General features: G+C 51.7%; 1 protein-coding gene and 1 long non-coding RNA gene across 5 annotated transcripts; one reads left to right on the top strand and one right to left on the bottom strand.

Annotated features, from left to right (window-relative positions):
• The first annotated feature begins 1,997 nt into the window (after positions 1-1,997).
• On the top strand, positions 1,998-25,633 carry TUBA8 (tubulin alpha 8). 4 transcript variants are annotated; one of them, XM_015149685.3, is made up of 5 exons: positions 1,998-2,375; positions 13,737-13,959; positions 16,106-16,254; positions 18,656-19,336; positions 25,322-25,633. In XM_015149685.3, the coding sequence occupies exons 2-5, from the start codon at positions 13,932-13,934 to the stop codon at positions 25,613-25,615; spliced, it is 1,152 nt and encodes a 383-aa protein (XP_015005171.1). In that variant the 5' UTR covers positions 1,998-2,375; positions 13,737-13,931; the 3' UTR covers positions 25,616-25,633. The 4 variants fall into 4 exon arrangements, with proteins under 4 accessions (XP_015005171.1, XP_077807001.1, XP_077807000.1 ...); XM_077950875.1 differs by having other exon boundaries at positions 2,033-2,365; XM_077950874.1 differs by lacking the exon at positions 1,998-2,375 and adding an exon at positions 2,451-2,638.
• On the bottom strand, positions 2,167-15,634 carry LOC144331980 (uncharacterized). Its single transcript, XR_013399638.1, has 2 exons — positions 15,438-15,634; positions 2,167-4,142 (listed from the first exon to the last, which is right to left on the bottom strand). It is a non-coding gene; the product is annotated as an uncharacterized LOC144331980 (long non-coding RNA).
• Positions 25,634-26,755: the final 1,122 nt, after the last annotated feature.

Here is a 26,755-nt window from a genome sequence, read left to right as displayed (position 1 = left end):
TCATCACCAAATACCACAGACTGGGTGGCTTAAACAGCAGAAATTAATTTTCTCACAATTCTGGAGGCTGGAAGTCCAATGTCAAGATGTTGGCAGAGTTGGTTTCTCCTGATGCCTCTCTCCTTGACGTGCAGATGGCCGTCTTCTCGCTGTGTCCTCACGTGGCCTTTTCTCCACGTCTGCACCCTCCTCGTGTCTCTTCCTCTTCAACACCAGTCTGGATTAGGGTCATATCCTTTCTGGATTAGGGTCATATCCTTAGGACCCCATTTAATCATAATCACCCCCTTACAGGCCCTATCTCTGACTATAGTCACATTGGGGATTAGGCTTTAAAACATTCATTTTGGGGGAACACAGTTCAGTCCGTAACAGCCAACCTTTTTTATCTCCCTGGAACCCACAGATGCTATATTTAGCATTTATGGTGTAGTCATGGCTCCCTCCAGCCCAAATTTTCATAAAGGGAAAAGATGAGGTGTTCAAGAGCCCTGTCATAATGAAAGGCAATTCAGGGCCACCGTCATTACTAGTATCATCATCGTCACCATCATCATCATCTTTATCCCAGCACCTTAAGAACTCATTCGTGATTTATGTGGTGGTTCAAAAAGAGAACTCGAAAAGTGAATTTATCCAGCTGTGTTTATGGAGCTCGCCTGACTCACTCAGCTCGCCAATTTTGGTGGGAGGGCACTAAGATGAAAACCACACCCCTTCCTGTAAGGTGGTGCTTTGTAGTGTTTAGACACACACACGCGCACACACACACACACACACACACCCCTGTAATCCAAACTAGAAAGTGATAAATACTATGGGGGCCGGGTGCGGTGGGTCACGCCTGTAATCCCAGCACTTTGGGAGGCTGAAATGGGCGGATCACAAGGTCAGGAGATCCACACCATCCTGGGTAACACGGTGAAACCCCGTCTCCACTAAAAATACAAAAAATTAACCGGGCATGGTGGCGGGCGCCTGTAGTCCTAGCTGCTCGGGAGGCTGAGGCAGCAGAATCGCTTGAACCCAGGAGGGGGAGGTTGCAGTGAGCGGAGATCAGGCCACTGCACTCCAGCCTGGGCAACAGAGTGAGACTCTGTCTAAAAAAAAAAAAAAGAAAGAAATACTATGGAATAAGTAATAGAATATGCTATGGGAGAGTTTGGAAGAGAAATACATACAGAGTTATAATAATAGCCGAAATCCTTCATTGAGCATTTATCACGTGCTTGGCACAATTAGCTTAATCCTGAGTCTTAATTGTCAGGATCTTACATTATAAGATAGACAAAAATTCAATGCATGCTTTACTAAGTACCGTTTGTATCAGTATTTAAATCACTGTGTTTGGTACTCTCCCAAATGCAAAGATGATGAAGACACAGGTACTATCCCTTATGAATGGGTGGCCAACAGAACAGAACAGATTGCTGCATACATAAGGAGAAATCTGCTCCCATTCTCTATTGGCCACGAACAGGCATGTCTTCGGAGTGGAAGAGTAGAAAGATCTCTAACTGTGCTTGGAAACTTCGGGAGTTACCGCGTCTGGCTAAAGTGGTATTGTCTTAAGGAAAACCTATGAATTTGCCTGCGGCGGCTTGGTGTTTGGTGGTCAGTTGTCTGAGGAAACTGGAAGAGAGAGGCTGGGGTACACCTTTCAACATGAATGGAACTGACCACTGGAGGGAAAGAACAAGGAACAAAGACCATCCCGCCCATCACCCACCTGGGGGAAAGTGAGGGGAGATGGGCAGGGTGACAACGGGGCCAACATCTAAAGTGTGAAGGGGGGCTCTTACTAAGTGCCCACCCCTTCCCAAGCAGAGGGCAATCAACAACAGCATCTGTAGCGGGTCTTCCTACTGGGCAGAGGCAGGGGAATCCTGGTATGAGTTCTGGAGTACACACATGTGACTTGGCACGTTTGGGGCTTAAAGGTAGGAAGGGATTAAGGGGGGAGATTTGAAAATCCCGGTGGAGGTGGGAGGTACCCCAGGGTAAAAACAGGAACAGTCTTGAGCACCTGCCTGTACCAGGAGCTCTGTGTATGCCATCTCATTTCCGTCTCCACCAGCCAGGAGGGCCTTGGCGGCAGGAGGCACAGGCTTTGGGAGCAGAGGCCCTGCAGCTTGCCAAGCACGCACGGCCCTAGGGCGCCCGGCTGAGACGGCACCTGGGCACCCGCGGCCGCTGCAGCCCGCTCGGGTCAGCTACACCCCAGTCGGGAGCCTTTCCAGCGGGTCGGAGGAGAACGGAAGTTTGGGGTGACCCGCGCGATTCGCCTGGCTGCATTTTACATTTCCTTCTCCAGCAGCTGGGGTCACGAAGGCTGCTCTCGCCGGCTGTGTTGGAACGTGGACACGTGCGCTTTGGTAATAGGGCAGCCTCCCCCGCGGGCGCAGTCCCTGCTGCCAGCGCCCCCGGCTGCGGAGGCGGGACCGAGGACCCAGAGATTTGAGCCGCGGGTGGGCGGGGAGGGGCCTTTGTGACCTGCCCGCCCCTCCCCGGCACTGTGATGCCGGGGGGCAGCTGCGGGCCCGGCGCGCCTGTCCCCGGCTTCCCCCCCTCCCGGTGTGTCACAACGGCGGAGGCGGCCGTATCTGGAGCAGTCGGGGCGGGCAGGCCCAGCTGGGAGGTGCGCGGGCGAGGACAGCGGCAGCGATGGTGAGGCTTCCCCGGGCAGGGAGGGCTGCGGGCGTGCGGCAGGCGCAGAGAGCCGCATCTACGGGGAGGCGCACGGACCCGGCCACCTGGAGCTGCAGAGCTCAAGGCCTTCTGGGGGTGGGAGTTCAGGGTCGAGGAGTCCGCATCCTCGGGCGGGAACACCTGGTGCCCTTTATCGTACGGGGGAAAAAGAGACCGGGGTCGGTTGTTCCTTAAAGGGACCTAATGCGAGCTTTGCGCGCAGACGAGGGGGAGGGAGACCCTGGGGAACCCGACGGAGAAGCGGGCGAGATTCTGGGGTCGGTGGGCAGCCTGTGGACAGAGTGGAGAGAAGGGCGAGTCCGGGGATTCTGGATGGGTGGTCTGGGCCGGGGCGGCTGTGGGACCAGATGCAGTCACGTCTCCAAACCCAACCTAATTGACAGGGCCCGGAATGTGACAGGGGACTTAGGGCGCCGCGGTCCCCCCACGCGTGGAGGTCGTTCTCGCACCCCCTCGCCAGCGGCTTGGGTTTGCTGCACGCACAGCCCCAGCGCGGCGAGGTCCTCCGGGCGCACTCAGCTCCCAGGTCTTTCCAGCGGTCAGAGTCGAAGGACTCTGGGACTCAGAAGTCTCTGCTTCCAAAGGCCAGAGGACCTTGGACCTGTTTCCTACCCTGGCTTAGGGGGCTCGCGGCTGCTCCCTTCCCTGCCCCCGCCCCTTCTCCATTTGCAGACGCGGATCTTACCGAGGGGCGGCTCCAAACACGCAGTTCCTCTCTCTAGGGTCTCCCTCTCCGCCCCCAGTGCCCCTGGTGGCTAACATTTGCCCCCAATCCACTTTCCCAAAGCCCGGAATCCGAGGAATCCCTCCCGGACCCCTGATCTTTCAGCAGTAGGGAGATGGGCTGGAAAGGTTGGGGGCAGAGGGAGGGCAGAATAAGCCTATGTCATGGCCAAGGTCAGGTTCCCTGGGCAGGCTTGCTCCAGCTGTCAGTGACCCAGAATGCAGGCGAGAACCCCCTCCGCCCCGCCCTGTTACGTTTGGACAGTGCCCAGGGCCTCCTGGCTCCCCGGAGCTCTACTCTTCCAGCTTCAGTTTCGTCAGCACCCTCCCTCCTCCGCGCGGGCTCCCGGACACTCCTGGGAGCTGAAAGAAATTGGGAATATTAGGGAGGGTGGCCACAGGAAACTATGTCTGCCTGAGGCCCCTGGTATGCGGCCACAGAAGGGGCCCAGAGCTGCGAGTTCAGAATTTTGACTCTTGGCTCTGCAGCTAGCTGTGTGACTTCAAGAAAGTCACTTAACCTCTCTGGATGAGTTTGTTTTACCTGCAAAATGAAGAGGGTTATAATTCAAATTTCCAAGGCGCCACATGAATTTTATTATTTTTAAACTTTTTATGGTAGGGAATTTCAAACATATGCAAACGGAAAGCAAATGGTATAATGAGCCATTATACACGTCATCTAACTTCAGTAATTACCAACTTCTGACCTGTCTCACTTCATTTATTCCCTCCCTCCGTAATTTTGAAGCAAATGCTAGGCTGCATACTCTAGAATTGATATTTAATATTTATAATATCTAGCGGGTAGCTAGTGCTTTAGGATTTTCCAAGTGCTTCCCTTGAATGCTTTAATTTGGATCTGAATGCCATTGTGGTACAGAGTGGAGCCCAGAGGGTGTTTACAGGAGCGCCGAGGATATTAACCCAGCCCTGTGCACAAGCTTCAATGTGTGATCCACAGACGAGTTTCTGACAATGCCTGGTAAATCAACAATTCAAACAGCAAAACCTTATTTTGAATGTGCTTAAGAATTTGGGTGTTTAGCTGAAAACCTGTGGTTAAATATTTTGAAATGGGAATATCTTTCATTTATTTTGAAACACTTGATTTTGTATAGCAGGTTCTATCTAGAACATTTAACTTGTGTGCGTTCCACTGTCTTGATGGCAAATATTTTTTGTTGAACATTTTATACTCACAGAAACTTTTAAAATATCATTTGGCTCATTTGTAAAAGGCTAAAATGACACATCTATAAACCGAGACCCCTAGAATCCCACCCTTACAAAAATGACTTTATTAATCCAAGGATTAAGTTTCAGGCTGCTGTCCTGTCTCCTCCACTTCCCTCCCTGGAGGCGGTTTGGAGGAGGTGACCTTGGTGTTAAGGAGAATTCGATTTGTCATTTCTGTAGGTTCTGGGTAAGAAAAGTGTAATTGGCCGGGCGCGGTGGCTCAAGCCTGTAATCCCAGCACTTTGGGAGGCCGAGACGGGTGGATCACGAGGTCAGGAGATCGAGACCATCCTGGCTAACACGGTGAAACCCCGTCTCTACTAAAAAAAAAAAAATACAAAAAAATTAGCCGGGCGAGGTGGCAGGCGCCTGTAGTCCCAGCTACTCGGGAGGCTGAGGCAGGAGAATGGCGTGAACCCGGGAGGCGGAGCTTGCAGTGAGCCGAGATCGCGCCACTGCACTCCAGCCTGGGCGACAAAGCAAGACTCCGTCTCAAAAAGAAAAAAAAAAGAAAAGTGTAATTAATCCTTATGTATATTTTTAAATGCATTTCTCTAGCTACTAGGCAGATGAGCATTTTTCCTCTGTGAACCTTCCCCCAACCCCTTCCCCCCAGCTACCCACTACACGGTACCACGAATACCCTTTAGCATTTCTGTCCTGGAGCCTAAAGTTACACAGCTGGTAAGAAGCTGAGTAGGGGCTGGAGTTTACATTCGCTGGGCACCAGAGCCTCTGTCTTGAGCCACCGGCCCATGCTGGGACCAGCAGGCTACTCCCACAGCAGACCATTCCCGTCCGCTCCCAGTGTCCTTCTGGCACGCACCTCTCTGGGAGCTCAGACTGTGACACCTTTTTTGGGAAGCGGTAGGAGAATTCTGACCAGGTGCCCTAAGCCAAGTCCATGCCAATGATACCGGGGCACAAGGTTTCTGTGGTTTATAGGGAGGTGGGAACATCTGCAACACGGCTTCCTTAAGTGCATTCCTTTAGAACTTGGGAGCACGATGGAGCAGTTAGAGGGTTCTGGGGGCCAAATGGATATCCTTCTGCCCATCACCCCATGTAGGCAGGCGTGGCTGAGCTCTGTGGAGTTGATAGGTGTATTCTGACCTCAGAGCACGGTGTGGGCTCCCAGGCGCTGCAGGTCATGGCTGCCTCCTCCTCCCCTCCCATCACGAAGGGCAGGTTTCCCCAGAGGCACTGGGCACATGCCTCCGAGTGAGGGGCCTTGGCTCACAGGGCAGCGGCTGGGGCAGAGCTGCTGGGTTGGTAAGTCCAGTGGGAGCCCCCAACATCCGGCCAGGCCCATGCAGAGCTTGGGGTGGGGCTTAATGCCATTGTTGAGTGCTTTCTGATGAGGCTCCTGAGTGACCTTCAAAGGGAGATTAAAAGTTAAAAATAATTTTGGAGGGGGAAATAGCTGGTGGACACAGGGCCGGTGATGATGGGGGTGGGCGGGAGGATGTGGCACTCTCCGGGGGAGGAAGCAGACCAAATGCTCCTTTTCCCTCAGGCCACAAGGGACGGACAGCACTATCTGTGGCCTTTGTGGTTGGCATTTCCCCTGCAGTGTCTTCCTGTTAGGAGTTCTCTCAGATAATAAGCTGCAGAAGAGAGCAGGAGATGCTGTGTGCTGGTGGATTGAAACTCCTAAGTGTGCTTCGGATTGAAACTCCTAAGTGTCTCCTGCACCTGCCCCAGTGCCAGCCATAGCCCAAGGGCCTTTGACGTCCTCCGGCCTCTTATGCTGGGAGTCTCCTTAGCAGATGGCCTCATGGCCAGAGCTGGCCTCCTGTGAGCCCCGTTGCTGCCCTAACTGTAGTGTCTATCATCTGAGCCCCTCTCGCGAGCCACCTTCACTCACTAAAGTGAATTTAGGCCGACTCTGGTTTTGCTGTGTCTGGCTTGCTATCTATTCTTTGTTATGAGTGATTTCAATTATGCTCTATAATCGAAGAGTTCTGAGCAGAGGGAATTCAGCAGCCCTTCAGGAGCCACATCTGTCCTTACTTTAATTACCCCTCTGTGACACTGTGGGCCTGCTTTTCACTTGCCATCCCTGACCTGGGTCCTAAAATATATGTGATCTATTATCCCAGCCTGACAAGTAGAGATAATTTGGTGTAATCACATGCTTCCTGAGAGCAACTGGGGCATGAGAGCACAGGTGGTCAGGGAGTGGGGGCGGTCCCCGGCTTGCACAGGGCACACACTGTGGCCCACGTCGGCCCCTCTCCCAGATGATATGCCACTTTTACCGTCTTGTGATACTTGGAAATAGTATCACAAGACAGCCTTTTTAAGGCTTCAAAATCTCCTTCTGCCAAGGATGGTGATTAGCTTATCTTAGTCCTCTGAGAACAAAGCAAAAGGAAATGACTATTATTAAAATAGAATAGAAGATTGATGTAAAAAAGGGCTTCTTGCAGCAAAATTATAAACGGGCTGCAAAGTTCTAGAATTTCTTTCACTGATGCTCTGCAAAACATAGGCACTGGGCGCATGCTTCCCAGCGAGGGGCCTTGGCTCACCGGGCAGTAGTTCCCCAGGCAGAGTGGTCACAGGTGGCCTAGATGTCTCACTGGCCCTGCCCTTCCTCAGCCTGCGCTCCGGACAGTGCGGGAACCAGCCTGCGTTTTCCTGCCTCTTGCTCACACTGCTCCTGCATCCACCTGGACTGTCCCAGATCATCTTGGCTGTCTGCCTTCTACAGAGTCCTTGTGAATATTCTTCCTTTAGGAAACCAAGCTAGAAGATGTCTCCTTCTTGGAACTCCCTCCGCACTTGACCCGTATGCTTCTTGGGCACTGGCCACTGTCCTGGTTGCATGGATTGCAGCCCCTCAGGGAACATTTTCATTCCACTCCTCCCTGTGTTAACTGGGCACCTGCTACATTCAAGCACTGGGCTCGGTACTGGGGAGTCCACGAGTGAAAAAGGTTCCTTGCCCTCACACAGCTTATGTTCTCTACTAGAAAGGTGAGAAAACGAACAGGCAGCTATAATACGATGTGATGATTACAATGACAGGAATGAAGGGGATGGGGGAGCACATGGCAGGGCCCTATGCTGTCTTGGGGTTTTGCAGACTTCCCTTAGGAAGTGACATTTAACTGGAGACCTGAAGGATGAATGAGAGCCCAGTACCTCACGATGCTGTCTCAAATTCAACCACACAAAAAGATTTGCTATAGAAATGAGTAGGTGCCTTTTGTCGCTATCCCAGCATGAGGGCTGTGTGAGAAGTGGCATGCTTTTCATGAGGAAGGGACCTCCTTAGTCTCTGCACCTCCCTCCTCTTCACCCCCCAGAAGAAGCTGGGTGGGAGAGGCTTCTGCAGCAAACAGGGGACCTCCTCCCCTCACAGGGGCCAAGGGGTACAGAACTTGTCTGAGCTCTACAAGCCCAGACTGAAAATAGAACTGAGAGAGAGAAGCAGTGTGAGTGACAGGCATGTGCCCTGATTGGCTAGACAGGGGAATCTGAAATATGAGTTTGGAGCGAGCGCATGACTTAAATATCCTCTGCTGGGTCAGCTTGCCCCTTGCCCCCAACCCCAGCTGCACACACGGGCACCGAGAAGCAGACGCCTGGTTCTGTCAGAGAAGGATGACCCATTTTCAAAGAGACCGCCCCATGAGCCATTCTCCATTTCGCTCTGCATCAGAGACATTTCCTGTTTGGAGTTCTGCTATCCGAACTTGGTCTTGCATTGACGTAGATGTGGGCACACCCCAGGGCCCTGGGAGTTCAGAGCTGCAAGTGAGGCAGGAGGCTCTGTGGTCTAAAGGAAAGAAGTCAGGCCCGGGTCAGAAGCCCTGGATTCTGATCCGGGCTCTTTTGCTGCTGCAGAGCTGTGACACGTTGAATTTGTTCCTTTTCCTCTCTGAACTCAACTGTTTCATCTGTAAAATAATGCAGAGGGAATTCCTATTAGGTGGTCCATGAGGCTGGCCCAGCTCCGGTATCCTAAATGTTTGGAGCCGATACAACATCCCTGGTTATGATAGATGGATGCCCTTTCTTGGACGTGAGGATGCCTCCCACGGGCGTCAGCACTGGGTCCGCTCTGTGGAACTTCCAGGCCAAAGGCTGGGTAGGGTGATGAGACAGCATGGCTGCAGGAGTCAAGCTCAGTGCCTGAGCTGGGAGCTCGATGCCGGAGCTGTGGGCTGCTCCTCGTCCCTGCTAGGAGCAGGTGCAAGAGGCCTGCAGAGTGCTGCGGCTGGGCATGGACCTCACAGTGCCATGAAGCCTCATGCAACTTTGAATTTCACTTGTGATTTCTTTCTGGAACTTCAAAGCCCTGACACAGTAGGCACGTAGTCAATATTATTTGAGTAAGTGACTGCGTGCAATGGCCCAGGGTAAGGGGGTTCTGGGGAGGGCAGTCCCTGCTCCTATTTTTTCTCTGTCTCCTTTGTTATGATGATTTTTGCTTTTTACTATGAAAAATTTCAAACTTTCAGAAAAGTAGAGTAATGTGCCACCCATATACCTATTATGTAGATTTAAGAAGAATGATTTTTCCATCTGTTATCTGCTGTGTTTGGGAAGGATTTTAAAGTATAGACATCAGGACATTTTACCCCTAAATGCTTCGGATGCAACTCTAAACAATAAGGATGTTTTCATACTTAACTACAATTGTATGAACACGCTGAACAAAGCAAATCAATTTATTTGTCCCCCAAATATTTTGATTTGTTCAAATGAGAATTCAGTCAGTGTCTCCATGACGCGTGTGGTGGTGGTGCTTTAGTTCCTTTGATACGGAACAGCCCCTCCCAGCTCTTCATTTCTCATGAGCTGAAAAGGCTGGGCCGGGCACGGTGGCTCACGCCTGTAATCCCAGCACTTTGGGAGGCTGAGGCGGGCGGATCATGAGGTCAGGAGATTGAGACCATCCAGGCTAACACGGTGAAACCCCGTCTCTACTAAAAATACAAAAAATTAGCCGGGCGTGGTGGCGGGCGCCTGTAGTCCCAGCTACTTGGGAGGCTGAGGCAGGAGAATGGCGTAAACCCGGGAGGCGGAGCTTGCAGTGAGCCAAGATCATGCCACTGCACTCCAGCCTAGGCGACAGAGCAAGACTCCGTCTAAAAAAAAAAAAAAAAAAAAAATGCCTGGACTAGCTGCCCTGTAGGATGTTCCACCTTCTGGATTGATTTTGTTTTCTCTGATGTCACTAAACTTAACCCTCTGATCCCTGTTGCCTGTGAAGTGGAAGGTGAATCTACCGGGCTCAGTGATGAAGGCTGAGTGTTTTTGAGACGAAGTCCTCACAGGTGGTGCGTGTCACACTGAGTCCCATCAGGAGGTCCTCAAAGTCGGGGTGGCCCACAATTAGCGATGCTGAGGTTGATCGCAGTCTTAGGCTGGAGACCCTGGGACTTACTTTCCCCCTTGTGACTGTAACAGTGATTCTTTGGCTCTAGACGAAGATTCGGTTCCCATCAGTCTTTCACCTAATGATGCTGGCATTCTTGTCCAAATCAATCACGTAATTAGAAGATGAAATAGGGCAATATTGCATAATCTATTATTTGGTCCACATTGCTTAGCAGACATTCTTCGATTAAAGAAAAAGAGCCTTCTCTATCCTGGCTAACACGGTGAAACCTCATCTCTACTAAAAATACAAAAAATTAGCCGGGCGTGGTGGCGGGTGCCTGTAGTCCCAGCTACTCGGGAGGCTGAGGCAGGAGAATGGTGTGAATTCGGTAGTCGGAGCTTGCAGTGAGCCAAGACTGCATCACTGTACTCCAGCCTGGGCAACAGAGCGAGACTCCGTCTCCAAAGAAAAAAAAAAAAGAAAAGAAAAGAAAAAGAGCCTTCCCTAACTAACGGGACTGTCTGGATAGGGACAAATGAGTTTTTCTCTGGGGGTTTTCTTTGAGGACTTGCAGATTTTCATCTGTGCATCCTGCTTCACTCAAATGCTGCCATCACTCCTTGTGAGGCTCAGGTTGTCTGTCTTAGGCAACGGGAGCCTCTTCAGGTGCTCGGGCAGCGCCTGGGTTAGCCTCCGTGCCTCCAGGCGCTATGCAACATTCCAGGCTTATCTAGCACACTCCCCACCCCGGACCTGGACGCCTCCCTCTCTCCAAGGAGCCTGGTTCCTGTTAGCAGGGACCTTCCTTCTCTCTTGATTGCTGTAGCTACTTTTCGCTTTTGAGAGCACCTATGAATCTGTCAGTCATTTCTGAGTCTATTTTATGCCTCCCATTATTCTTACGAGCGAGTTCAATAGGGAAATAGCTCTTTCTAAGGGGTGTGTGTGTGTGTGTGTGTGCATGACGGGGGCATGGGAGAGAGAAAGAGACAGACATTTTGTAAAGACTGGCATATGTATTAGTGTGAGATTAAAGAGGGCATTAAAAGAGGCTAAAAACGTTGTCGTCATGCTAGTGGTTTTCAGTTCCCCAAATCCTTGACTCTTTCTTCCATGATCTTTGATTTTCCTAAAATATCCCTGCATCCTCCCTGGAAAGCCCCAGAATGTTCCAGAAGTGAGAGCAGGCTGGGGGCCGGGCAGCAACGTAGGCAGGACTAGAGGGTGGTCGGGATGTGGTGGTGGTGAGGGGGCGACAGACCCAGAAGGCAGAGGGTTAGGACCACAGAGGATACTGTCACTTAGAAGGATAATATATAGGACCGGGCCCCCCTCGGGCCTCTCCAGTGTCCCCTCAGCTTCCACACCTCCCTGGGAAGCCACAGCCACGTGCTGAATGTGACGCCGTGGTCCGGGTGGATAACTCGCTGGTTGTTGGTGGCTTCTGGATGCAGACGCTGCTTTCCTTAGGTCTGAATTGAACCCTCAGATGGAGGCAGAGACTAGACCCCACAATAAAGGAGAGAGGAGCAGGGACCCGGGAGCTCCTTCTATGGGTGCTGCTTCCCGGTGGAGAAAAATGCTACCAGGTAGTACCGTAATGAAAATGATAATGGCAAGACAGCATCAACAACTCTGGCTAACTTATACTTTCCAGATGAGGACAGGTTCAGTAACTCAGCCCAGGCCATGCAGCACAGAAAGTAAACTGAGAAGGCCAGGTGTGAACCTGGGGCGTGGGCCGCTCTGTGGGTAAAGCCTCTCCCTAGCCACCAGGCTTACGGAGATCCAGCGGGTTGCGTCCCCCGTCGGACTTCACCCCGTGTCGGGCTGCCCCGTGCTCATCCTCGTGCTCATCCTCCCTCAAGGCAAGGACCAGGTGTCACTCAGTTCCAGCGCAGAGACAGGACTAGGGTGGGGGCACAGTTGTAAAATTGAACTACGGGGCAATGGTCCTGACACTCTGACCCCTCAAGATGCTACTCGAGGCAGCTGCCCTGCTCTCCATGCCCAGAAATTCTTCCACGTCCCCAGGAGCCCCACACTTTGACGTGGACTCTACTGGCTTCTGTGCTCAGCCGTGCCCTCTGGAAGCTCTGCCCCTGGCTTGGGTTACCTGGAGCTGGAAAATGCCAGGGCAGGTCATAGATAAAAATAGAAACCCACAGACCTGGCACATGCTTCCTGTTGGGCTCAGGCAGCTGCCCCAGGCACAGTGCCACCTTGTGTGGGCCACTGCTTCCCCAGGGCAAGGTGTGGGTGGGACGATGAGTCTATCATCCCTATGCGTGCATGCACACACACACACACACACTCTCCCCACCCCCCTTTTTCTTTAATAATTTCAACTTTTACTTTAGATTCAGAGAGTACATGTGCAGATTTGTTACACTGGTATATATCGTGATGCCAAGGTTTGGGGTCCAATTAATCCCATCATCCAGGTAGTGAGCATGGTACCCAAAGGTTAGTTTTCCAATCCTTGCCCCTTCCTTCCCTCCCTGCTCTAGTAGTCCCCAATGTCTACTGTTGCCATTTTTCTGTCCATGAGTACCCCATGTTTAGCTCCCACTTATAAGAACATGTGGTATTTGGTTTTCTATTCCTGCATTAATTTGCATAGGATAATAACCTCCAGCTGCATCCATGTTGCTGCAAAGGATATGATTTCATTCTTTTTTGGGGGCTGCGTAGTATTCCATGGTGTATATGTACCACATTTTCTGTATCCAGCCCACCGTTGCTGGGCACCTGGTTGGTTCTGTGTCTTTGCTGTTGTGAAGAGTGCTGTGATGAATGTGTGAGTGCACGTGTCTTTTTGGTAGGACGATTTTCTTTTGGATGTATACCCGGTAACAGGATTGCTGAGTGAAATGGTAGTTCTAAGTTCTTTGAGAAATCTCCAAGCTGTTTTCCACGGTGGCTGAACCAATTTACATTCCCGTCAGCGCACTCCCCATCTTAAGCTGTTAGTACAAATACCAATCAGGCACTTGTGGCTTCACATCAGAGCAAGGCAGAGCCAAGGACACTCCGGGGTCAGCTTTCCTTGACACTTGGCCTGGCATAGGTAAGGGGCAGGCTATGGGGCTGCAAAGATTTTCCAATTGTTTGGCATGCAGGAGGGGCCTAATTTATACCCTCCCAATCCTCTCTTGGGATAACAAATAATCCTTTACTTCTACACCGGTAACCATGATACTACTGACATGGCGTATACTTCCAGAGCATGTTCCTTTCATGAGTGCTCATTCGCTCTGTGATACCCTGAGACTGTGTGTGCGTGTATGTACACATGTGTGCACAATGCTCAGAAAGTCAGGGTCAGGAGTGGCTATGAATGCTGGCTTGCATGGGAGTAGGTTGAAGGAGAGTTTCTGCCATGATCACCAGTTCTTCCTTGGGCCTTCTTCACCAGTGCAGGAGTCTTGTGGTTTGGAATTAGCCCCTTGCTTCATCTTTGCAACCGCCCTCTGTTTTTCTTTCCTGGTGTAAAAGGTTAACCCTGGGAGGCAACCTTCAGAGCAAAGCACAAAACAGCTGTGTCTTCTTTGGATCTAAGTCCTGGTCCAGCTGCTCTAGAGCTGGGGCACCTGCAGCCTCAACGCCAGCTGGCAGTGCGGGGCTGGGGCCGGGCTGGCCTGCAAGGTGAATGTTACGGGGGTGTAGGGCAAAGGCATGCTGGGGGCCTGGACTCTCTGACCTCGATGCTTCCCTCTCCCCACAGCGGGAATGCATATCAGTCCACGTGGGCCAAGCAGGAGTTCAGATTGGCAATGCCTGCTGGGAGCTCTTCTGCCTGGAACACGGCATCCAGGCAGATGGCACTTTTGATGCTCAAGCCAGCAAGATCAATGATGATGACTCCTTCACCACCTTTTTCAGCGAGACTGGCAATGGGAAGCACGTGCCCCGGGCCGTCATGATAGATCTGGAGCCTACCGTAGTGGGTGAGTGGGGGCGGAGATCCTCTCCACAGAGAACACCGTGAAACCGCAGAGGCATTGACCCACAGTAGCTAAGGAAGGAGCCTCTCTAGCTGGAAGGTGGGGCTGGTGCAACCGGAGCCTCCCACCCCACGTGACATCTGTCAGCTCCTTGGGGTCCCCACATTCTCGGAGAATCTCATAACAGTGATCAAGACTCTATGCCGAACAAAATGCCTCCCACTCAAACCCCCGAGACCTGCGGCGCCATGCCAAAATGGTCACATTGCTACTAAATACTAAGGATAAGAAAACCCAAATAATTGTAGGAATTATAAGACTCCCCTAAGTGACCAGTTTCCCTAAGTATAGGTTTCGGAGTCTGCCCTCAGGGGTGGGTATAACCTCAGAGCATCTTACACACAAAGGGGCCTATCACGGCGGGCACATTCCTTCACAGCCAGGGGCTGCTGGAGTTCTGGAATGAGGTTCCTTCAGGTTTAGGAAACGTAGAGGAATTCTGCCTCGTGTCTGGGCAGATCTCCACCTCCCACACTATCCCCCAATAGTGCCACTTCCCCCATTTCTGACCCCTGGGTCAACTCTCAGTTGAACATCAGGATTTCCCCAGCTTCAAGCCTCGCTCATCAAGCAAGACATGGACAGTTCCCCAAAGAGGACTGGGCGTGAACTATAGTGCCTGAACACCAATGTCTAGGGGCAACAGAGGGCAGATGCTCCACCCCCTTGATGCTTTGTACCAATGCACAAAGTGCAGGTTACCTCCCAGGCCACTGCACAGATGACTTTTCTGCATGCAGTAGAGGAACCCCAAAGAGAAAAGGCGACATAGTTGGGGCCTGATGTGTCTTGATCTGCTTGTGTGGACCCTTGGAAGTGAGCAGAGACCCCTTAAAGGCCTCTCTAGGGCTCTTGCTCCTCTAGGACCTGGAACATAGCTTTGCTTCACATTATTCTAAAATATGTCTAATGCCTGGCATGTATTATTGCCACCACGAGGTGGAGTTGAGGGGTGGGACAACTCTTGGGAGGGTCTAGGTTCTGGGCAGATCGTCCTGAATCTTTCTCCATGTCCCTAGAACATGTTAATGCAAATGGACTTAAGTTAAACTCTTGGTACACCTTGCAGCATGAAAGGAAAAACGAAAGGGAAACCTTGAGGGTCAAGGTGGAAGGGAGGAGAGGCAGCTGGCATTGGTGTTCGATGCGCTTTGTTTTTTGTTTTTTGGTATTTTGCTTTTTTTGTTTTGTTTTGTTTTGTTTTTTTGAGACGGAGTCTCGCTCTGTCGCCCAGGCTGGAGGGCAGTGGCCGGATCTCGGCTCACTGCAAGCTCCGCCTCCCGGGTTCACGCCATTCTCCTGCCTCAGCCTCCCGAGTAGCTGGGACTACAGGCGCCTGCCACCTCGCCCGGCTAATTTTTTGTATTTTTAGTAGAGATGGGGTTTCACCGTGTTAGCCAACATGTTCTCGATCTCCTGACCTCGTGATCTGCCTGCTTTGGCCTCCCAAAATGCTGGGATTACAGGCGTGAGCCATGGTGCCCGGCCGGCCCAAGTTTTGTCGTTGTGGGTTTTTATTTTGGAGATGGAGTCTTGCTCTGTCTTGTTGCCCAGGCTGGAGTGCAGTGCAAGATCTCGGATCACCTCAGCTTCTGCCTCCCAGGTTCAAGCGATTCTCCTGCCTCAGCCTCCCGAGTAGCTGGGAGTACAAGCGCACGCCGCCACACCCGGCTAATTTTTTGTATTTTAGTAGAGATGGGGTTTCACCATCTTGCCCAGGCTGGTCTCGAACTCCTAAGCTCAGGCAATCCGCCCACCTTGGCCTCCCAAAGTGTTAGGATTGCAGGCGTAAGCCACTGCGCCAGCAGTGTTGGATGAGCTTTGTAAAGCTCAGGCTTTTTAGGGTTCCAGCCAGCAGGGCAGCCTGCTTCTCACCACCCACATGAGCCACAGGCCTTGGCTCTGTTAGTCCCTGAGCTCCCCAGGAATTCTCGTAGCCTTTTGCGGATTCATTATGATGTGGTCTGGCTTAAAACCTCCGTGGAGTTTTATAGGTAGGGGAGACCGGAAGGGGGTCCTGCGGTAGTGTGATAGGGAGGGGGGCTTCTCCCCTGGGCAGTAGGACCTAACGGTCTTCCTCTCTTGGAAGATGAGGTTCGGGCAGGAACCTACCGCCAGCTCTTCCATCCAGAGCAGCTCATCACAGGAAAGGAGGATGCAGCCAACAATTATGCCCGGGGCCACTACACGGTGGGCAAAGAGAGCATTGACCTGGTGCTGGACCGCATACGGAAGCTGGTAAGAGTCAGGAGGGCAGGGGATGGGTGGGCCAGGCTGGAGTGGACACAATTGGCCCCATGCCTCTTTGATGAGGCTGGGGAGAGGCATGTGACCCCCGGCTATAGGATGGAGCTCCTAAGGTTTGGGAATTTCTGCTTAAATTCTGTAGGAAGCACGCAAAGGGATGATGCCCCTTCCTCTGTGTTGGCATCATAGACTGTGTTCCAGGCTGAGGCCCTACTCATTGATACTCTCTGGTAGTACCTGGGGAAGCTTCCGCGTGTAAGGCAGGATGAGGTCTCTGCTGGTTGGAAACACAGGTTAACAAAGCATTTAACTTGGAAGAGAAGAAGAAGAGATTGCTGATCCATTTGGGCACTTACAAATGCCATTACAAATGTCAAGTACATTCCTTCATTTAATCCTTACTAATTATACTTAGGAGGTCTCCTTCTGTACTTTACAGATGAAGAAAGTGAGGGCCGGGGTGGTTCAATATCTTAGCCTGGGTCACACAGCTAAAAAGTGGCAGAGTTGGGGATTGAACTCAGTTGGTTGGACTATAAAGCTCTGAGTTGTAGGTTGTGTCACTTTCTTTCTTTAAGCTTCCATTTGCTTATCTGTAAGTGGAAAAGCTTGGACCTGATCACATGTTCTTTGCCTGGGAGCTAAGGGTGCCAATTTTTTTTTTTTTTTTGGAGTCGGAGTCTCGCTCTATCGCCCAGGCTGGAGTGCAGTGGCCGGATCTCAGCTCACTGCAAGCTCCGCCTCCCGGGTTTACGCCATTCTCCTGCCTCAGCCTCCCGAGTAGCTGGGACTACAGGCGCCTGCCACCTCGCCCAGCTAGTGTTTTGTATTTTTTTAGTAGAGACGGGGTTTCACTGTGTTCGCCAGGATGGTCTCAATCTCCTGACCTCGTGATCCGCCCGTCTCGGCCTCCCAAAGTGCTGGGATTACAGACTTGAGCCACCGCACCCGGCTGGGTGCCAAATTTTTGCATATGTTCACTTTTTCTGTTTAGAGGAGGGCTTGTCAGGGTCATTGGCCTCAAAGCTGTCTGTGGTCCCCAAAAGTTCAAATCACACCCAGTGGGAAAATCCTGTGATTCTGTGAATTCTCTGATAAGAGCTGACATCCGTGCCTACAACGCATCAGTCCTTGCTCAGCATGTTATGCTATTTCATTTAATTGTCACAATAACCTTATGAGGATTTTCTATTGTCCCTATTTTCACTAAGAAGGAAGAGAAGTGGCCGGGCACAGTGGCGCATACCTGTAATCCCAGCACTTTGGAAGGCTAAGGGGGGCGGATCACGAGGTCAAGAAATGGAGACCATCCTGGCCAACATGGTGAAACCCCATCTCTACTAAAAATACAAAAAATTAGCTGGGCATGGTGGCAGGCGCCTGTAGTCACAGCTACTCAGGAGGCTGAGGCAGGAGAATTGCTTGAACCCAGAAGGCGGAGGTTGCAGTGAACCAAGATTGCACCACTGCACTCCAGCCTGGCGACAGAGCGAGACACTGTCTCAAAATAAAAAAGAAGGAACAGAAGTTTGGAGAGGTTCAGTAACTTGCTCAAGTTCTTACAACCAAGAAATGGCAAAGTTGATGTTAGAACTCAGGCTTTCCGGCTCCATGTACCTTTCTGAAATTGGTGCCCTGAGTCACCTTCCAAGGTTAGGTTGAAGTCTGTAGGTAGCAGTTCCCACAAAATCAAATGACAATAGCAGGGAGAGTGGGCAAGGAGTTGGGGCCCCCAAAGGGCAAAGTCACCATCCACTGTGGTTCTGAAACTCTCATTCCCTGTTCAACCAAGCTAGTGGGCTGAAACCTTCATGTACCTAGAGGCGTGTGCCCCTGCAGCTTGCCATCCTATTAAAACAAAAATAGAGACAGAGTCTTGCTCTGTCATCCAGGCCAGAGTACAGTGGTGTGATCATAGATTTCTGCAGCTGTGAGCTCCTGGGCTCAAGTGATCCCCCTCCCTCAGCATCCCAAGTAACTGGGACTTCAGGTGTGCGCCACCATGCCCAGTTCATTTTTACAATTTTTTGTAGATCTTACTATGTTGCCCGGGCTGGTTGGGAACTCCTGGCCTCAATGGATCCTCCTGCCTCAGCTTCCCAAGGCCAATGGATCCTTGGCCTCAATGGATCCTCGGCCTCAATGGAGCCTCCTGACTCAGACAGGCATTGAGTCACTGTGCCTGGCCCCATCCCATATTTTAGCCACTCCTCCAAAGATCAGTACAACTCCTTTTATTTCCTTACTTCTTCATAGCTGTTTTGATTTCATCCACAAAACACTGTAGAGAGGTGGGATGGGGCAGACAGAGTCGGTGGTCTGGCGTTTTTCACTGTGGGGTGTTCTCAGAAACTTGTCTTCATGATTTCTTCTCCTGTCCTGCTCTCCCCAGACAGACGCTTGCTCTGGCCTGCAGGGTTTCCTGATTTTCCACAGTTTTGGTGGAGGCACTGGCTCCGGCTTCACTTCTCTGCTGATGGAACGCCTCTCCCTGGATTATGGCAAGAAATCCAAGCTGGAGTTTGCCATCTACCCAGCCCCCCAGGTCTCTACTGCAGTGGTGGAGCCCTACAACTCCATCCTGACCACCCACACCACGCTGGAACATTCAGATTGTGCTTTCATGGTGGACAACGAAGCCATCTATGACATCTGCCGCAGGAACCTCGACATCGAGCGCCCTACCTATACCAACCTCAACCGCCTCATCAGTCAGATTGTGTCCTCAATCACTGCCTCTCTCCGCTTTGACGGGGCCCTCAATGTGGACCTCACTGAGTTCCAGACCAACCTGGTACCCTATCCCCGCATCCACTTCCCGCTGGTCACCTACGCGCCCATCATCTCTGCCGAGAAAGCCTATCACGAACAGCTCTCCGTGGCCGAGATCACCAGCTCCTGCTTTGAGCCCAACAGCCAGATGGTGAAGTGCGACCCGAGACATGGCAAGTACATGGCCTGCTGCATGCTCTACCGGGGCGACGTGGTGCCCAAGGATGTGAACGTTGCTATTGCTGCCATCAAGACCAAGAGGACCATCCAGTTTGTAGACTGGTGTCCCACAGGCTTCAAGGTGAGAGCTGATGACTTAGGAAGGGGGGAGAGGACCAGAGAAGCAGAGGGAGATTACCAAAGATACGCAATTCCATGGGTGCTTCAGGCTTTATGTGATGATAAGGGGAGGGGAACTTCAACCAAATGTAACATGAGTGGAATTCAGCTTTGGTTGAGACACAAATGCTGTTAAAGTTTTGTCTGTTTCGGCCATTTTAGAAAAGTTTGGTGCTATTTTAAATTGGTTAATTGGTTAATCACCTTTGGTTTTGTTTACTGAGCAACAAGTAATGATTTGGTATTGGCCGGAATCTACTGACCTGAAGGGCCATGCTTTTGGTGTTCATGATTTAATTCAATTTGCCTAATGTTAGTTATTTGTTTTTTTTTTTTTGAGACGGAGTCTCACTCTGTTGCCCAGGCTGGAGTGCAGTGGCACAATCTCGGCTCATTGCAAGCTCCGCCTCCCAGGTTCACGCCATTCTCCTGCCTCAGCCTCCCAAGCAGCTGGGAATACAGGCACCTGCCTCCACGCCTGGCTAATTTTTTGTATTTTTAGTAGAGACAGGGTTTCACTGTGTTACCCAGGATGATCTCGATCTCCTGACCTCATGATCCACCTGCCTAGGCCTCCCAAAGTGCTGGGATTACAGGCGTGAGCCACTGCTCCTGGCCTTTATTTATTATTTATTTTTTATTTTTATTTTTGTGAGTCTTGCTCTGTCACCCAAGCTGGAGTGCAGTGGCGCGATCTCGGCTCACTGCAAGCTCTGCCTCCTGGGTTCACGTCATTCTCCTGCCTCAGCCTCCCGAGTAGCTGGGACTACAGGCGCTGGCCACCACGCCGGCTAATTTTTTTTTTTTTTTTGAGACGAAGTCTCGCTCTGTCCCCCAGGCTGGAATGCAGTGGCCGGATCTCAGCTCACTGCAAGCTCCGCCTCCCGGGTTCACGCCATTCTCCGGCCTCAGCCTCCCGAGTAGCTGGGACTACAGGCGCCCGCCACCTCGCCCGGCTAGTTTTTTGTATTTTTTTAGTAGAGACGGGGTTTCACCGTGTTAGCCAGGATGGTCTCGATCTGCTGACCTCGTGATCCGCCCGTCTTGGCCTCCCAAAGTGCTGGGATTACAGGCTTGAGCCACCGCGCCCGGCCAAATTTTTTGTATTTTTAGTAGAGACAGAGTTTCACCATGTTAGCCAGGATGGTCTCGACCTCCTGACCTCGTGATCTGCCTGCCTTGGCCTCCCGAAGTGCTGGGATTACAGGCATAAGCCACCGCTCCTGGCCCTTTTTTTTTTTTTTTTTTTTTTGTGAGACAGAATCTCTCTCTGTCACCCAGGCTGGAGTGCAGTGGCATGATCTCGGCTCACTGCAAGCCCTGCCTCCCGGGTCCATGCCATTCTCCTGCCTCAGCCTCCCGAGTAGCTGGGACTACAGGCACCCATCCCCACCCCGCCTAATTTTTGTATTTTTTTTTTTTTTTTGAGATGGAGTCTCACTCTGTCACCCAGGCTGGAGTGCAGTGGCCGGATCTCAGCTCACTGCAAGCTCCACCTCCCGCGTTTACGCCATTCTCCCGCCTCAGCCTCCTGAGTAGCTGAGACTACAGGCGCCCGCCACCACGCCTGGCTAGTTTTTTGTATTTTTTTTAGTAGAGACGGGGTTTCACCGTGTTAGCCAGGATGGTCTCGATTTCCTGACCTCGTGATCCGCCCATCTCGGCCTCCCAAAGTGCTGGGATTACAGGCTTGAGCCACCGCACCCGGCCAATTTTTGTATTTTTGGTAGAGAGGGGGGTTTCACCATGTTAGCCAGGATGGTCTTGATCTCTTGACCCTGTGATCCACCCATCTTGGCCTCCCAAAGTGCTGAGATTACAGGCGTGAGCCACCGCACCCAGCCTCCAACTTAAAGTTAGTTTTCATGGATATTTTACGCTTCCTTGTACAGCATGATTTTGTGGCCATTTTAATTTTAGAGTTAACCAAATTATTCCAGTTGCCAGAGGAGTATGATGCCTCCCTCTCACACAAAGATGTGCTCTCCCAATTTATTTTGAAAATGTAAATATCTATCCTGCACATCTCAATCAATTTGGAGTAATAAGATACTTTTATAGTTATTCTATGATTGCTATTTTCCATTGCCATTAACCAGGAATAAGCAAAAACCAGCAAGCTGCGTGACTGGTGGTTGACCAGGTGCCCGCAGTCTGGAAAATGCCAGGCTCAGAGAGTCAGTGGGGAGATACGAAATAGCGAGGGTAGGCCCTGGGGCCCCAGGACCAGGAATGCCGAATGGTTGAAGTCAACCCTCTGAGCTGGACCGGCAGGCATGCAGCCTGGCTGTGCATGTGAACAGCTCAGCCACTCCCCTCATGGTCTTTTGTCAGATTCTGCCATCATAACAGCTACCACATTCCCTTTAACTAGTGTCCTCTAGTCGTGCTCTCTCTTTTTATTTTATTTTTTAAAATTTTTTTCCCCTGAGACGGAGTCTTGCTCTGTTGCCCGGGCTGGAGTGCAGTGGTGCGATCTTGCCTCACTACAACCTCCGCCTCCTGGGTTCAAGTGATTCTCTTGCCTTTGCCTCCCAAGTAGCTGGGATTACTGGTGTGCACCACCATGCCTGGCTAATTTTTGTATTTTTAGTAGAGATGGGGTTTCACCATATTGGCCAGGCTGGTCTCAAACTCCTGACCTCAGGTGATCCACCCACCTCGGCCTCCCAAAGCACTGGGATTACAGGCATGAGCCACCAAGCCCGGCCCCTAGTCATGCTTTCAATCATTCAGAGGTTTTTCTTTTTTTTTTTTTTTTTTTTTTGAGACGGAGTCTGGCTCTGTCACCCAGGCTGGAGTGCAGTGGCGCGATCTCGGCTCACTGCAAGCTCCGCCTCCCGGGTTTACGCCATTCTCCTGCCTCAGCCTCCCGAGTAGCTGGGACTACAGGCGCCCGCCACCTCGCCCGGCTAGTTTTTTTGTATTTTTTAGTAGAGACGGGGTTTCACCGTGTTAGCCAGGATGGTCTCGATCTCCTGACCTCGTGATCCGCCCATCTCGGCCTCCCAAAGTGCTGGGATTACAGGCTTGAGCCACCGCGCCCGGCCCATTCAGAGGTTTTACGGGTACCTATTATGTGTCAGGATTTGTCTCCGTTGCTGGAGGTGAAGAGATGAACATGCCTCAGTTCTTCCTGGCAGGAGTTACAAGTGTGAGGCACCAGCTGCCTGCTGGCCTCATGGCTGCCCTGTGTGAGTCTGAGGCTTTGACCTGGCTGTTCTGCTGAGTGAAGAGTGTGGCATTCCTTTTCACTGCTATCCTCCTAGCTACATATACAATTTTGCCTCAACACTATGCTTATTTTTTTTGTGGCAGTTCTAATCATCCTGGCAAACCCAGTCAAGGTCTTCCAAAACATGAAGTTCTTTTTTCTTTTTCAAATGGAAACAAACAACAAGCTAGTAGGAGAATGAATGGGAAAAAAAGAGAATGAATGAGAGAGACATGGCGGGTGATGGGGAAATTAACAAAAAGGAAATGCCCCCTCATTCTCTCCTTCCAGCAGAAGCTCTGGGGTTATGTCCTGAAGGATCATTATGGTAGCATTAGCATAAGCTAAGAAAAGTACGTTCCCTGGAGTGAATGCTGCTAAACTGCATCTTTTTTTTTTTTTTTGAGACGGAGTCTCGCTCTGTCGCCCAGGCTGGAGTGCAGTGGCCAGATCTCAGCTCACTACAAGCTCCGCCTCCCAGGTTTACGCCATTCTCCTGCCTCAGCCTCCCGAGTAGCTGGGATTACAGGCGCCCGCCACCTCGCCCGGCTGGTTTTTTGTACTTTTTAGTAGAGACGGGGTTTCACCGGGTTAGCCAGGATGGTCTCGATCTCCTGACCTCGTGATCCGCCCGTCTCGGCCTCCCAAAGTGCTGGGATTACAGGCTTGAGCCACCGCGCCCGGCCTAAACTGCATCTTACATTCTCTCCAGCAGTGCTTGTCCCCGCTTGACTCAGGTCAAGAGATGTTAGCACTTAGAGGAGGGCAAGCTGGCCCAGGCTCAAGGTTTATGGCAGTCGGTTCAGATCTAGCAACATATGTGACGTGGCCAAGTTCATATTCATTGCCTTTCCCTTCCCCACTTTGCCCCTCTCCCAGTAGCACCTCCGCCTCCAAGATGCCACCTGTGCCTAAGAGGAATGACGGCTGCTGTGGGCCCAGTGGCTGGCTGGCTACCCATGTTGCTGCACAGCTGGCTGCCATTCCCACCCCAGCCCCTCAGGAGGATGTGCATTTTAAAGCTATGGATTTAAGAGACTGGCAATTAAAATGTGGTGGTCTCAGTGGGAGAGGTGGCCGAGGACATCCCTGTGGTTCTCAGTCCCCATAAGTAATGTCACGGTTTGCCACGTTAGACTTGTCCCAGTTTCCCATGGTTCCTGGGGTTGGCTTTGGTTTGGGACATGTGTTGGGAAGAAGAGAGATTTCCAGGATAGCGGCGCCACCGCAAGACGGGGCTGGGCTGAGCCTGGGAGACCTGCCATGCTGCCAGAACTTGGCAAGACCTTCAACAACCTTCTTGGATTGGAGTCCCTGCTTTTCTTCTAAGAACTCCCGATTTCCAAAAACATAGAGCCTGGTTAACACCAGCACCACCCCAGGGCCTTTCGGCTCTCTTTATTTACTGCTCTGGAATATCCCTGTGACCTCTTCCAACAGTTTTCACTCTTGGCAGGGAAACTTCCTTAAATTTACTTGCAACACAACTAAAGAGGAGCTTCAGATGACCACTTGGGAGAGAGTACACTTTTGAATAGGTTCGCATCTAGAATGCATTTCCCTCTTACACACACACATGTACCAGACACCTCCCCACCCACTCCTAATGTTGCTCGTGACTCATTTGCCTACTTGCTGAGCCCCCTATACCAGCCCTGTCCTCCTTCTCTAGCCTTTGATTGCCCAGCCCTTCCCCACCTACTTTTTGTTTGTTTGTTTGTTTGTTTTTTGAGACGGAGTCTCGCTCTGTCGCCCAGGCTGGAGTGCAGTGGCCGGATCTCAGCTCACTGCAAGCTCCGCCTCCCGGGTTTACGCCATTCTCCTGCCTCAGCCTCCCGAGTAGCTGGGACTACAGGCGCCCGCCACCTCGCCCGGCTAGTTTTTTGTATTTTTTAGTAGAGACGGGGTTTCACTGGGTTAGCCAGGATGGTCTTGATCTGCTGACCTCGTGATCCGCCCGTCTTGGCCTCCCAAAGTGCTGGGATTACAGGCTTTAGCCACCACGCCCGGCCTTGTTTGTTTGTTTTTTAAGAGACAGGGTTGGCCGGGCGCAGTGGCTCATGCCTGTAATCCCAGCACTTTGGGAGGCCGAGACGGGCGGATCATGAGGTCAGGAGATCGAGACCATCCTGGACAACACGGTGAAACCCCATCTCTACTAAAACTACAAAAAATTAGCCAGGCGTGGTGGCGGGCGCCTGTAGTCCCAGTTACTCGGGAGACTGAGGCAGGAGAATGGCGTGAACCTGGGAGGCGGAGCTTGCAGTGAGCCAAGACTGTGCCACTGCACTCCAGCCTGGGCAACAGGGCGAGACTCCGTCTCAAAAAAAAAAAAAGAGAGACAGGGTCTCACTCTGTCCCTGCTACTAGAGTACAGTGGTACCACTGTAGCCCACTGTAGCCTTGACCTCATGGGCTCAAGTGTTCCTCCCACCTCAGCCTCCCTGAGTACCTGGGACTAGTAGGCGTGGCCACCATGCCTGGCTAATTTTTTTTTTGTAGAGATGGGTTTGTGCTCTGTTGCCCCGCCTGCTTTCACTTTCTCTTCAGCTCCTCCCTCACCACCTGCTGGCTTCCCCAGTCCCATCCCGCCTGCTGCATCCCACAGACCCACTCCCACGCCCATGACCGTGACTTGAAGCCATGCCAGGTGACCAAGATGCCCCATCCTGAGTTATCCTCTGACTGACTTGAATCTTCTTCTGTGGCTCCTCCTCTTTCTCTGTCCCTCAGGTGGGCATCAACTACCAGCCCCCGACTGTGGTGCCTGGGGGAGACCTGGCCAAGGTGCAGCGGGCCGTCTGCATGCTCAGCAACACCACGGCCATTGCGGAGGCCTGGGCCCGCCTCGACCACAAGTTTGACCTCATGTACGCCAAGCGGGCCTTTGTGCATTGGTATGTCGGAGAGGGAATGGAAGAAGGAGAATTTTCTGAGGCCAGGGAAGACTTAGCTGCCCTGGAGAAGGATTATGAAGAAGTGGGGACTGATTCGTTTGAAGAAGAAAATGAAGGGGAGGAATTTTAAATATACACCTTTCCCTTGGCTGTGTCTGTTTATTTATGCTGCTTCTCTCAAAGCACATGTTCAAGAGTAACAGAACACTGTCCCCACCCCAGCCTGATTCCTGCCTTACCCAGGAGGAGGGTGACCGGCCCCAGTACCCAGGGTGGCACGACTGGACCCTAAGTGGACACTGAACTCCATCAGGCTCTCCCTGGGTAGGAGCAGCTTTGTGTCACCAAAGAAAGTGAGGGCCACTCTCCCCGGGGGTGGGGCTGCAGCCCAGTTTCACATGCGAGGAGGCCTAATCAGGAGTTTCAATTCCAGATGGTGCTGGGTCCAGCCCTAAAACATGGCCTGCTGGCTGGGGAGTGGGAACACTCAGAGAAAAGGGAGATCTGGGCCTGGGAAGATTCTGGGGCGGGGGTGAGCGGAAGTTCACATGAGTGGGTCTATAGCCCGCTCCGGGCATCGTCTAGACTTAGCGTGCATTCACTCCCCCATCACATATTCCAGCACACACCCTGTCCTAGGCAGTAAGAGCTGGAGAGTTGGTGATAAGCGAGACAGACACATTTCCTGCCCTCACACGTCAGTAAGCGAATGAGATCATGTCAGCTGGTGTCAACTGACAGAAAGTAAAAGGCAGTGGTGAGAGAGTGTCTGGGCGTGCTCCCGTGGACTGTGTGGTCAGAGACAGCCTCATGGAGGCCTGGGCCACGTGACAGGATGCTGGGTGCAGGGAGAAGCAAGTGCAAAAACAGACTGGGAACAAGCTTGGAGCGTCTGCAGAGCCGAAGGAGATTGTTCCCTGGAGGATGGTGAGAGGGGAAGAGTGAGGGAGACAAGACTCAGGAGCCAGGCAGGGCCAGAGTGCATCCAGCACTATAGGCCATGGACAGGAGTTTAGAATTTTTTCTAAGTGAAACAGGCATTTGGAAGGTTTCAAGCAGGATATCTATACCTTATTTCTATATTCATACTGACCTTATCTCCACTCTTCCCAGTCTCAAAATGGATATTCTGCTCATTGTATAGATGAACAGACTGGGATGTTTTAGGTGTTGGAGACAGTAGGAGGTACAGCTCAGATGCAGGGCCTGCCTTTCCTCCTGTCCACCCTACACTATGCCATTATCTTTTTTTTTTTTTTTTTTTTTTTTT

The sequence above is a fragment of the Macaca mulatta genome, chromosome 10 (assembly GCF_049350105.2).
Source record: "Macaca mulatta isolate MMU2019108-1 chromosome 10, T2T-MMU8v2.0, whole genome shotgun sequence".
In the NCBI taxonomy this organism is placed as follows: domain Eukaryota; kingdom Metazoa; phylum Chordata; class Mammalia; order Primates; family Cercopithecidae; genus Macaca; species Macaca mulatta.
The sequence above is the reverse complement of the archived record's forward strand: the minus strand, read 5'-3'. Positions and strand labels throughout refer to the sequence as shown.

Coding starts and splice junctions, on each gene's coding strand:
- TUBA8 (XM_077950874.1), top strand. CDS start 2,519: ATGCCGGGGGGCAGCTGCGGGCCCGGCGCGCCTGTCCCCGGCTTCCCC. Junction 2,639..13,736: donor CGGGCAGGCCCAGCTGGGAG/GTGCGCGGGCGA, acceptor CTCTCCCCACAG/CGGGAATGCATATCAGTCCA. Junction 19,337..25,321: donor GGTGTCCCACAGGCTTCAAG/GTGAGAGCTGAT, acceptor TCTGTCCCTCAG/GTGGGCATCAACTACCAGCC.